At 57.2% G+C, this 11,863-nt stretch overlaps 2 protein-coding genes across 2 annotated transcripts; one reads left to right on the top strand and one right to left on the bottom strand.

Annotated features, from left to right (window-relative positions):
- The first annotated feature begins 1,427 nt into the window (after positions 1-1,427).
- Positions 1,428-9,177, top strand: LOC138808779 (F-box/WD repeat-containing protein 9-like). Its single transcript, XM_069994971.1, has 10 exons — positions 1,428-1,940; positions 3,706-3,845; positions 3,926-4,054; positions 6,659-6,771; positions 6,852-6,943; positions 7,969-8,117; positions 8,222-8,335; positions 8,426-8,515; positions 8,592-8,657; positions 8,742-9,177. The coding sequence occupies exons 1-10, from the start codon at positions 1,526-1,528 to the stop codon at positions 8,814-8,816; spliced, it is 1,383 nt and encodes a 460-aa protein (XP_069851072.1). The 5' UTR covers positions 1,428-1,525; the 3' UTR covers positions 8,817-9,177.
- Positions 9,178-9,540: 363 nt separating this feature from the next.
- LOC138808824 (putative guanine nucleotide-binding protein G(I)/G(S)/G(O) subunit gamma-14) lies at positions 9,541-9,850 on the bottom strand. The gene is made up of 2 exons (XM_069995032.1): positions 9,758-9,850; positions 9,541-9,666 (listed from the first exon to the last, which is right to left on the bottom strand). Exons 1-2 carry the CDS (start codon positions 9,848-9,850, stop codon positions 9,541-9,543), a joined length of 219 nt encoding a protein of 72 aa, XP_069851133.1.
- Positions 9,851-11,863: the final 2,013 nt, after the last annotated feature.

Here is an 11,863-nt window from a genome sequence, read left to right as displayed (position 1 = left end):
AGGCCTGAACTCTGGGCCTGGGTGCTGTCCCTCAGCTCTTCAGCTCAAGGCTTGCTAACGCTCTACCACTTGAACTACAGCGCCACTTCCGGCCTTTTTCTTATGTGGTGCTGAGGAATCAAACCCAGGGCCTTGACCATGCAAGGCAAGTGCTCTACCACTGAGCCACCTTCTCAGCCCCTTTTCTTTTTTTTGTCGGTCATGGGGCTTGCACTCTGGGCCTGAATGTTGTCTTGTCCCTCAGCTCTTCAGCTCAAGGTGAGCGCTCTACCACTTGAGCCACTGCGCCATTTCTGGTTTTCTGAGTGGTTTTTATTGGAGATAAGATTCTCATGGACTTTCCTGCCCAAGCTGGCTTTGAACCTCGATCCTCAGAGCTCAAGCCTCCTGAGTAGCTAGGATTCCAGGTGTGAACCACCAGCGCCCGGTGGAAGTATTAGTTTTTGAGACCCCAACCCTGTGTTTTCTACCTCCCAGCCTCCTGTACTGGGGATTGAACCCAGGGCTTCCACTAGAGCCATGCAACACAGCCCCTAAAGTCCGTTTTCTTGCTTGTGAAAACTAGAAAGCCAGTGTGGAGGGGGAGATTGTGCTCAGTTGGAAGCTTTGTGAAGCCTGTGGCTATCTTCATGACTTTTCAGGGCCTGGGCACTGTCCCTGAGCTTTTTGCTTAAGGCTAGCACTCTCCCGGCTTTTTGTGTATGTGGTACTGAAGAATCGAACCAGGGCTTCACGCATGCTAGGCGAGCACTCTACCACTGAGCCACCTTCCCAGCCCCTGGAACATTTTAAAAAGGTTTATGTCCAATCAAGCACCTGAAGACCCTAAAGCGGAGCTGTGGTTCACGTGGTAAAGTCCCAGCCTTATGTGTTAAGACCCTGAGTTCAAACCCAGTCCCGACACCAACCAAAACTCGCCGGAGAAGCCAGCGATCCGGTGATTGAGGGTCATTGCCAGCCGTGATAGAATAGACCTTGAGACTCCAAATGATCCAACAGTGTTGAAGGGTGGCAGAGTAGTGCCTCGCACAGCACTGGCCCGGCGCGCACTCACACGCGCGCGCGCAGCTGCTGGTTAAATCGGGTGCGGTGGAGCATTGCTCTAATCCCAGCTGCTGCGGACGCTGGCCGAAGGACGGTAGGTTCGAGGCCAGCCAAGGGAAGCAGCTTCTGGGTGTCTTTTATAATGGGGCTTCTGGAAATGGTGCTGTGGCTCAGCTGGGAGAGTGCTAGCTTTGAGCAAAACAAGTGCCCGGGCCCTGAGTTCAAGCCCCAGGGCCGGCAAAGAAAGAAAGCCAGCAAGAAAATCGTCGTCGGCCTCCCCATGCCGGTGATACAGACGCGGGCGCCACGCGGGACGCAGTTGGATTAAAGCAGCCCGGCGCCGTCACTGACGCCCCGGCCCGCTTCGACGTCATCAGGTGGCGCCGGAAGGGCATCTCCGGAAGTAACCTCTCGCTGCCTAGGAGACGGGACGCGGGGCCGGCGGCTCAGAGGGCGGGCTGGCCGTGCCCGCCCGGTCGCCATGGAACTTTCCCCAGAGCCTGGCGATTTTCCTCGAGCCTGGGACGACGATTCGGACCCGGAGCCGGACCCGGAGCCCGATCCGGACGCGCAGGCCGAAGCCTACGTGGCCCGCGTGCTCAGCCCCCTGCAGCCCAGGGCCGCGCCCCCGTGCGCCTCGCTGCTGTCCAGGCCCGCCGCGGCCGCGGGCGCCGTGGAGCCCCGGGCCGCGGCCAAGTTCCCTCCGGTGGGAAGGCCGGGCCTGCTGAGCCTCCCTCCGGAGCTGTTACTCGAGATCTGCGCCTACCTGGACGCGCGCCTCGTGCTGCACGTCCTGTCGCGCGTGTGTCACGCGCTGCGCGACCTGGTGTGTGACCATGTCACCTGGAGGCTGCGCGCGCGGCGCCGCGTGCGCGCGCCCTACCCAGTAGTGGAAGGTGCGCGCTCCGGAGACCCGAGGACGCCCGTCCCGGTCAGGCTTGGAGGATAGGGTGGGGAGAGGTACCTAGGGAGCCATAGGCACCCACGAAAAGCAGGCTTCGTGGCTTTTGCAGCCGGGGCATGGAGGCTGAGACTTGGAGGCTCTGGTGATGCTCGCTTCTTAGTGAATCATGAAGCAGACATTTGGATCTTGAGGTCTCACCAGTTAGGGTTCCTGACCAGGATTCTCTGCTGATACCAAGGCCTTGACGCCTGTTGCAGGAAAACACTGAGACTTGATGTCTTGGGCTGTTCATGGGGCTCAGAATAAGCTCAAGAATCCTCAGGCTTTGGGTATAGCTACCTAAACCCTTTACCTCGGTAGGCATTGACTCAAGAAGGGCCCGAGGGTGGCATCCCTTCCCCTAGCTTAGGGTTTAGGGCTGATGATCACTTACTTATTCTGCTTCTGAGTTTACTGCTCCACAAGAGGGGTGGGGGAAGATGGCATAGGAAGGAGGAGAGACCTGGATTGATGTAGTTGATTTGGAGATGTTGGTTCTGATATTTGTACTCCAGGCCCTTGATGGAACATGAGCACACATAGGCTTATTGATTCCCCTAATGGAGGCAGAGGGGATTCCTCTAATCTGAAGTAGGGGTGGGAGGGGGAAGGGGAAGGGATGGGTGGTGGTCTCCTATGTCAAGGTGTATGAAGATGTCGCTATGGACAATTTGGTCAGACTTTCTTTTAATGAGTTGGATACATAAGCCAGGTGCTGGTGATTAATGCCTGTAATCCCAGCTACTCAGGACGCTGAGATCTGAGGATAAGGATTCAAAGGCAGCCCAGAAAGAAGGGCCAGGAGACTCTTACCTCCGATTAACCAATGACAGCCTCCTGAGTAGTTAGGATAACAGGCATAAGGTTCTGCTGCCTAGCTTTTTATTTCGGTTTTGAGACAGGGTATCATTAACTGTCCTGTCAGGCCTGTAACTCAAGATCCTTCTGTCTCTACCTCTAAAGTATCTAGAAAGCTGGGCACTAATAGTGCATGCCTATAATCCTAGCTACTGAGGAAGCTGACATCTGAGGATTGCAGTTCAAAGCCAGCCCAGTCAGCAAAGTCATTGAGAATTTTTTTTGGGGGGGGGCAGTCCTGGGGCTTGAACTCAGAGCGAATCGAACCCAGGGCCTTATGCATGCAGGGCAAGCACTCTACCACTGAGCCACCTTCCCAGCCCCCAGCCCTTGAGATTCTTATCTCTAACCACCAAAAAAGCCAGAAGTGGAGTTCCTTGAGCAAAAAAAAAAAAAAAAAAAAAGCTCAGGGACAGGGCTCAGGTCCTGAGTTCAAGCACCAGAAATATCACACACACACACACACACACACCTGTGTAGACACCCCTGTGCCCTCCCCATACATACAGCGTAGCTAGGATTATAGTTCTGAGCCACGGTACCCCACTAGGAGGCTGAATCGTGAGACCCCAGCCTGATGATTGAAGGCCTGAGGTTGAACCTCCTTGGCTTCCTGAAACTACCATCTGCCTGGCTTGGGTTGGGGGAATGAAGGCTGGAAAGGTGGGCTTGAGACCCAGTGTTTGGAAACAGCTGGGAGGTGAGCACAACCAGCCGAGGAGGTGGGTGAATGATTATCTCAAAGGCCAGAACCTGGGTCTACCTGGAAGAATCTAGGTGGTGCTTGCACCAAGTCTGGCAGCCAGGGGTGGGCTCAGCCAGCTGGTGCCCAAAGGGGACCCTGTGATGGTGCCCTACAGAGGAGGACTTCGACTGGCCAACAGCCTGCATTGAACTGGAGCACCACCTGGCCTGCTGGGCGGAGGATGGGCGTCGGGCTGAGTACTTCTGCCTGGCTGATGGGCACATTGCATCCATTGACTCAGTGCTGCTGCTCCAGGTGAGGCGAGCTCGTGGGGAAGGACAGGCGGAGATGGGCCAGGGCGGCCCCAGCTCCATGTCTCTTTGCTCCCCTCCCAGGGTGGGACGCTCTGTTTGTCTGGCTCTCGAGATCGCAATGTCAACCTGTGGGACCTGCGGCGGCTAGGGGAGGAGCCTAGCCGGGTCCTGGTCAAGTCCTTGGGCACAGAGAAGAACAGCACACACAAGGTGAGTGCCCACCAGGTGTGGATGGGGGAGAGGGGAGGGGGAGAGATGTGGGGTGGGAAGGTGCCAGGCTGGCCAGATTCCATTCCTGCTCAGCAGTAGCTGGTGGGACTTTGTGTGACTGCACTGGGCCCTGGTTAGGATGAGGCTGATTGGAGATGGGTCATGCGTTAATGTGAACACTCAACTTTCAGGCTTTGGCACAGTAGATGTCAATAGGCTGAGCGGGGCCAGGCATGGTGATTCTCACCCGTAATCCTAGCACTTGTGGAGACATTGGTTTGGGAGTTCCGGGCCATCCTGAATTGCATGGCCAGGTTGTGTCCCAAAAACAAGCAAAAAGAAAGAAAGAAGAAAAAAAGCTAGGCACTGGTGGCTCACACTTGTAATCTTGGCTACTCAAGAGGCTCAGATCTGTTTAAAGCTGGTCAAAGCAGGACAGTCTGTGAGACCTAAAGTGGTAGAGTGCTAGCCTTGAGCAAATAAGCTCAGGGACAGCGCCCAAGCCCTGAGTTCAACCCCATGCCTGACCACAAAAAACAAAAAAAAAAGAGTCCCTCTTGCAAGGCTGTCTTTGGGGACTAAATGGCTAGATTGCTCACAGCTGTCTATGCCAGGCAGCGCCTCCACCACTCATTAAGATGGTCCAGGGCCACTGGCGTTTGGGGTCCAAATCCCAATCTGCTACATCCTGGTTGTGTAACCTTGGGTGGGTGACTCAACCTCTCTGTGCCCCAGTTTCGTCATTTATGAAATGAGCTCTCTGTTACAGTACCATCCGTGGAGGATTTGGGGAGAAATGAGTCAGTCTACCACTCTACCACTGAGCCACCTTCCCAGCCCAAGGGCCCTTGTTTTTGGAGGGGAAGGGGGCCTTTCTGGGGATGGAACCCATGGCTTCCTGCATGCTAGGCACGCGCCCTGCCCCTGAGCTATACCCCCAGCCCAGCCCCTTTTCTTGTTTTTTTGTTTTGTTTGGTCAGTCGTGGGGCTTGAACTCTGGGCTTGGGCACTGTCCATGCACTCTTCAGCTCAAGGTGAGCGCTCTACTGCTTGAGCCACAGCGCCACTTTCGGTTTTCTAGTGGTTTATTGGAGATAGAAGAGTCTCACGGAGTTTCCTGCCCAGGCTGGCTTTGAACTGCAATCCTCAGATCTCAGCCTTCTGAGTAGCTGGGATTTCAGATGTGAGCCACCAGCGCCTGGCAGCCCTTTTGTTTTGAGATAGTGTTTCCCTCACTTTGTCTGGGATGGTCTTACTTAGTCTCATGATCTTTTTGCCTCGGCCTCCCTGGTAACTGAGATTAATGAGATTTTCTATGTGGTAGAGTGAAATTGTTACAGTGTGGAAGATTTCCCTCACTTGCACTCGGTGCACATGACAGAATTGAACAGAGACAAAAATGTGCAATGCGCAGGCGACAGCAGAGTTCATGAAACGGAAGCCGTTTCAGGTTCCTTGCTGCTGCTGCTAACTTCAATCTACAACGGCATGCTATTAAGGATTCCTGATTCCAGCATCAATAGCTCATACCTGTATACCTAGCTACTCAGAAGGCTGAGATTTGAGGATCAAGGTTCAAAGGCAGACAGGGCAAGAAAGTCTGTGAGGCTCTTATCTCCAGTTACCAGTTGGAAGTGGAGCTATGTCTCAAGTGGTTAAGCTCCAGCCTTGAACACAAAGGTCAGGAACAGCTGTGGCTCTTGAGTTCAAACCCCAGGACCAGCACATGCACACATGCGCACGCGCACACGCAAATACACACACACACACCACCAAAAATCAAACCAAAACTAAAATCAAGAATTGCCTGAAAGGGCTGGGAAGGTGGCTCAGTGGTAGAGCGCTTGCCTTGCATGCCTGAGGCCCTGGGTTCGATTCCTCAGCACTACATAAGCAAAAAGAAAAAAGCCGGAAGTGGCGCTGTGGCTCAAGTGGTAGAGCGTTAGCCTTGAGCTGAAGAGCTGAGGGACAGCGCCCAGGCCCAGAGTTCAGGCCCCACGACTGAACCCCCCCCCAAAAAAAAAAAAAAGAATTGCGTGAAAATTCTTTATTTTTTTGTTGTTTTGGTCTGCCTTGGAGCTTGAACTCAGGGCCTGGGTGCTGGCCCTCACCTTTTGTGCTCAAGGCTAGCACTCTGCCACTTTGAGCCATAGTGCCACTTCTGGTTTTTTGGTGGATCATTGGACGTTCCTACCCAGGCTGGCTCCTCAGATCTCTGCCTCCTGAATTGCTAGGATGACAGGTGTGAGCCACTAACATCTGGCTTGTCTGAGAATTCTATCATGGTATTTTTCCTTGACTTCTGAGTGTGATCAGTGGCAGAGCACTTACCATGACTACACAAGGCTCCATCCTTAAAGTAAAAACCAGTGTTACTGGTTCTGAAGTAGACAGACCCGCAGGCCTGAACCCCGTCTCAGAGACTTGGCCCTCCATTGTTTGTGTCTCTTGTGGGGTGGGACGGTCACTGGCACCTGTCAGATTTTGTGTTGGGGAAGAAAAGCTGTGTGGCTTAGGGTGAGTCTGTTTACCTGTCTGAGCCTCAGATTGCCTGCTCGACCCATGGGCGCGGGGGCTGGCGTGACGCGGTGCCCTGTCCCACAGGGCTGGGTGTGGTCGCTGGCGGCACAGGACCACCACGTGTGCTCTGGCTCCTGGGACAGCACGGTGAAGCTATGGGACATGGCGGCTGAAGGGCAGCAGTTTGGAGAGATAAAGTGTGAGGGGCGTGGGCAGGGGAGTGGGGTGGAGGGCCCTGTGTGGCCTCTGCCTCAGCGTGTGGTCTGTGTGTCCCCAGGGGCAAGGCAGCCGTGCTGTGCCTTGACTACCGCCCTGACATCTTGGTGGCCGGGACCTATGACCGGAAGGTGGCCCTCTACGACCCCCGAGGTGGGTGCGGGACACCGTGGCCCCTGACTGGCCGCCCAGCCAGTGCTCCACCCCCCACCGTGCCATGTGCGCGCAGGGCCACTCGGCCCACTGGGGGATCCTGACCCCCACTTGCCAGCCGTATGACGCCAAGCACCCTGGAGCCCCAGTTATTCCTATTATAAAATCTCGGTCATGGGCTGGCCGGGCACGTGGGCATAGTGTGCCAGAGGCCGCCGGTTCCCCCCAGCTCCTGCACGTTCCCTTCCCTCCCTCCCTCCCTCCCTGCCGGCCTTCCCTGCCTGCCTGCCTCCCTGCCTGCCTGCCTCCCTGCCTGCCTGCCTTCCGTCCGTCCTTCCTTCCTTCCTTCCTTCCTTCCTTCCTTCCTTCCTTCCTTCCTTCCTTCCCTCCTTCCTTCCTTCCTTCCTTCCCTCCTTCCCTTCCCTTCCCCTTCCCTTCCCTTCCCTTCCCTTCCCTTTTGGATGACACTGGGGTTTGAACTCGAGACCTCTGCCACTTCAGTCACACCTCCAGCCCCTCCGTCTTAGTTACTTTTCAGATAAGGTCTCATGATTTCCCCGGGCCAGCCTCTGACAGAAGTCCTCCAGCTCTAGCCTCCCCAGGAGCTGGGTTTACAGGCAGGCAAACCACCACACCTGCCTTGTGTGGTTTATCCATGTATTCCTATTCTCTGCCACCGAACGTCTGCTGAGTCATGGCTCTAGTGGCAGAGTACCTGCCTAATGTGTGCAAGGCCACGAGTTCAAAGCCTGGTACCGGAAAAAGAGAAAAAAAATAAAAATAAAAACAAGAAAGAAAGGGCACGCTGGAGCTGGAGCTGGGGTCAGGGTGGATGAGGTGCGCACCCCTGTAGTGAGAAGGCAGGAAGAAGCAGCGGTGGGGAGGCGCGGGACTGTGGATCTAGCTGGGGGAGGGGGAGGGGGAGAGGAGGGGGGGAGCTACAGGATGTAGGGTTGAGCGGCTGGGAGGTTCTGGCCGGGTAGGATGGGGGCCTCTGATGGCGCCCTCCACGCCTGCCCCCCCAGCTGGCCCAGCCCTGCTGCAGAACTGGCGGCTGCACTCGGGCGCCGTCCTGGCGCTGCTGGCCGACGACAGGCACATCATCTCCAGCAGCGAGGACCGCACGCTGGTGGTGTTCGACCGGCGGGCCAACCGTGTGCAGCAGCGGCTGCAGGTGGGACTTCCCCTCCCTCCCCTCCGCCCCGTTCCCGGGGACCCGGAGGGACCCGGGCTGCAGGCCAGGCCGCTCCAAGCCGTGTGTCTGCCTCCTGTGCACAGATGGACTCCTACCTGCTCTGCATGTCCTACCAGCAGCCCCAGCTCTGGGCCGGCGACAACCTGGGCCAGCTGCAAGTCTTCGCCAACCGCCATGGCTGCTTCCAGCGTGTCCGGGTGCCAGGACCCCAGCCCTTGCCTGTGCCCCCGGGGGCGGGGTGGCTTGGGGGTGACTTGCCTGTCCACTGACCCCCCCCTCCCCCACAGTCCTTCAACGTGGGCCATAGGTCGCACATCACAGGGATCAAACACTCTCTGGGAGCCTTGTACACCACGTCCATCGACAAGACCATCCGGGTGAGGACAGCACCCCACCCCGACCCCATCGCCCAGAGACCCCCACCTGTTCACCTCTGACCTCTGCCCCTCCCAGGTCCACGTGCCCACGGACCCGCCCTGGACCATCTGCACCCGCAGCCACCACAGAGTCCTGAATGGGGTAAGCCCCGCCCCCAGCCCCCCCCCCAGCCCCCTGCCTCCAGGCCCCCCCTGACTCCCGGATCCCCACCCCCACCCCATCCAGATTTGTGCTGAGGGCAACGTGGTGGTGGCCGCCTCGGAGGGCTCCTCGCTGGAGGTCTGGAGGCTGCAGGCCTGAGCAGGACGCCGCCGCGGCTGTTGGTGTGCACTGCCCGCCCAGGCAAGCCTGGCCTCTTCCCGGGGACCTCCCCCACTGGTGCTGCTCTGCCCTGCCCCACAGGCCTGGGCACGGGGTCCTGGGCCTGGCTCGGTGCGTCCCGTGCTGGCCCCACCTGGCCACCTCAGGCACCTGCCGCCCACCCTGCACCTTGGATGTCGTTTTGTGGAAAGGGTCTCACTGTGTAGCCAGGCTGCCTCCCGCTTGTGGCTCCTGGCCGCTGGGATGCCAGGTGGGTGCTACCGTGCCCGGCCGGGGCCCTGGTTCTGTTAGTGTTTGGAAACTCCTCTCTGGTGACAGTGAGGAGGAATAAACCTGTGGAGTGTACAGACTGGTGGCGTGTGGCTTCCTCTCCCCCGCCCCGGCCTGGGATGGGGGCCCTGGAGTGTGCCCTGGGGAACCCAGCGGAGGGACGGTGAGCAGCAGCTGCTGCCCTGTGCCCCCCAGGTGTGTGTGGGGAGGGAGAGGGTGCAGGGGAGGGGTGAGGCCTGTGCGTGTGTGCGTGCGGCTGCCCTGCCTGGGAACTGGCCAGGGTTGGGAGGGAAGGGGGTGGGGGGTCAGATCCCTTGTGCCCACAGTGGCCCTGTCCCCCCCTTACCCCCCTCTGCCCGCCCAGTCCAGGTGAGCCGCAAGGAGCAATCACGTGATGTTTATTGGAGGGTCCCCCGTTGCCAGGGAGTGGGGCTCAGAGAATGGCACAGGGCTTCTTCTCCTTGAAGGGGTTGGTGGCAGCCGGGATGCCCACCAGGAAGGGGTCACTTTTGGCCTGCTCCGTGCAGAACTGCAGCAGGTCGCGAGCTGCTTTGGACACCTGCAGACCCATCTGTCTGGTCAGCCAGGCCGCCCCCCATCCCCAAGCTGTGCCCCCTCGCCCTCCTCCCCTCCCCCCACCCTGCCCTCACCTTCACGCGGTCGATGCCCGCCTCCATCCGCAGCTGCTCCACCGCCCGGCGGGCCTGTCCAATGTCACTGCCGATTGCCACCTTGCTGGACATCTGGGGGGTTGGGGGTGGGAGGAGGCTGTGAGCAAGCCAGAGCCGCGGCCCTGCCTCCTGTGGGGGCCCAGGGTGACCAGCCGGGCTCACCTCGAACCTCCCTCTGCCGAGGACTCCTGAAGACGCCTGGCTGCCCGCTCCTCCCAGGCCGCGGCCACCCTGCTCGCTCCGGCCCCCTCCCCCACAGCCTGGCCTCTCCAACCCCCACGGAGACTTTGAAGCCAGAGCCCAGTGAAATGTCACCAGCTGCCACAGCAGAGGGGCTCCCTGCCCTAGGAGGCCCAGTGGCTGCCCTGGTGTCACGTGTCCCCTGGGTCCCCTGGGGGTTGAACAACTTGGCTGAAGAAGCAAGAACACCCAGGCCTCGCATTAACCTGCTGGGTCCCCTGTTGACCGTGCACACCCTGCTGCTGGCCCCCCCCTCTAGCCCCCCCTCCCGCCCCCCAGCCTGGGCCGGGGACCTGGCCTGCCTCTCCTCTCCCTGTGGCAGTACACACTCTCTCACCCCCCAGGAGACTAGATTCTGCTTTTAAGTCCTTGAATAAAATCTATCTTCCTGGGGCTGGGGTCTTTGGGTCAGGTCCTGGGTTCCATCCCCAGACCAGCAAAAGGAAAAAGAAACACGCCGAGCCAGGCGCCTGTGGCTCACACCTGTCCTAGCAGATTTCGGTTCAATGAACCACTCAGAAAACTGGAAGTGGTGCTGTGGCTCAAGTGGTAGAGAGCTAGCCTTAAGGGAAAACATTCAAGGATAGCAAGCCCATGATGAACCTGTCCCTTCCTTCAAGGATAGCAAGCCCATGATGAACCTGTCCCTTCCACACACACACACACACACACACACACACACACACACACACACACACACACACACACACACACACACACACACACACACACACACACACACACACACACACACACACACACACACACACACACACACACACACACACACACACACACACAGTGCTGGAGATTAATCCTGAGCCTCACTAGCATGGAGTCAACTACAGATTTTTTAGCTGAGGGTGGAGCCATTTCCTGGAAGGCAGAAGGGGCAGGGTTAGCTGGAGGGACAGTACTGGAAGGGGCAGGGTTAGCTGGAGGTTCAGTACTGGGGTTTGGGCTCAGTGCCTCATGCTTGCTAAGGCAGGTGCTTCACCATTTGAACCACCTCAGTCCTTATCAGGCAACTCAGATCTAGGTGAGGATGTCAAGAGGTTCTGATTCCAAATAAAGGAGGTACATATCCACCTTGGGGCCTTTGCATGGGTGGTTCTGTCTCCTGTGGGGGAAATTGATGTCTTTCTAGATCTTTTTTTCTTTTTTTTTTTAATTTAATTTTATTTGTGAACATACTGTACAGAGGAGTTACAATTACATGGGCAGGATAATGCGTACATTTCTTACCAAGCATTGCAGCCTCCTCCTTTGTTTACCCTTCACATCCCTTTCCAGCCTCCCCCCTCCCCTAGATCTTTTTTTCTTCTTCTGCCAGTCCTGGGGCTTGAACTCAGGGCCTGGTCACTGTCCCTGAGCTTCTTTTGCTCAAGGCTGGCGCTCTACCACTTGAGCCACAGCACTGCTTCTAGCTTTTTCTGTGTATGTGGTACTGAGGAATCAAACCCAGGGTTTCATTCATGCTAGGCAACCATTCTACCACTAAGCCACATTCCCAGCCCCTCTTCCTAGATCTTTGTATAGAGTCTTTCTCAATCATCTGCCTTGGTTCAAATGTCCCTTCCTTGTAAACTTTCCAGTCACCTGTCCCTCCAATGCACCAATCCCTCCACCCATTCCCATTCTTGTCATTGATAATCCTGATGAGATCCTCAAGGACACTTGACTTTGTTGGTAATTATTTTTACTTTTATCAGTCGTGGGGTCTGGGCGCTGTCCCTCAGCTTTTCAGCTCAAGGCTAGCGCTCTATCACTTGGGCCACAGTTCCACACTTGAGCCACACTTCCAGCTTTTTCTGCATTTTCTGCATATGTGGTGCTGAGGAATGG

This window comes from Dipodomys merriami, unplaced genomic scaffold (genome assembly GCF_024711535.1).
Source record: "Dipodomys merriami isolate MVZ:Mamm:240054 unplaced genomic scaffold, mDipMer1.0.p SCAF_477, whole genome shotgun sequence".
Classification (NCBI taxonomy): domain Eukaryota; kingdom Metazoa; phylum Chordata; class Mammalia; order Rodentia; family Heteromyidae; genus Dipodomys; species Dipodomys merriami.
The sequence above is the reverse complement of the archived record's forward strand: the minus strand, read 5'-3'. Positions and strand labels throughout refer to the sequence as shown.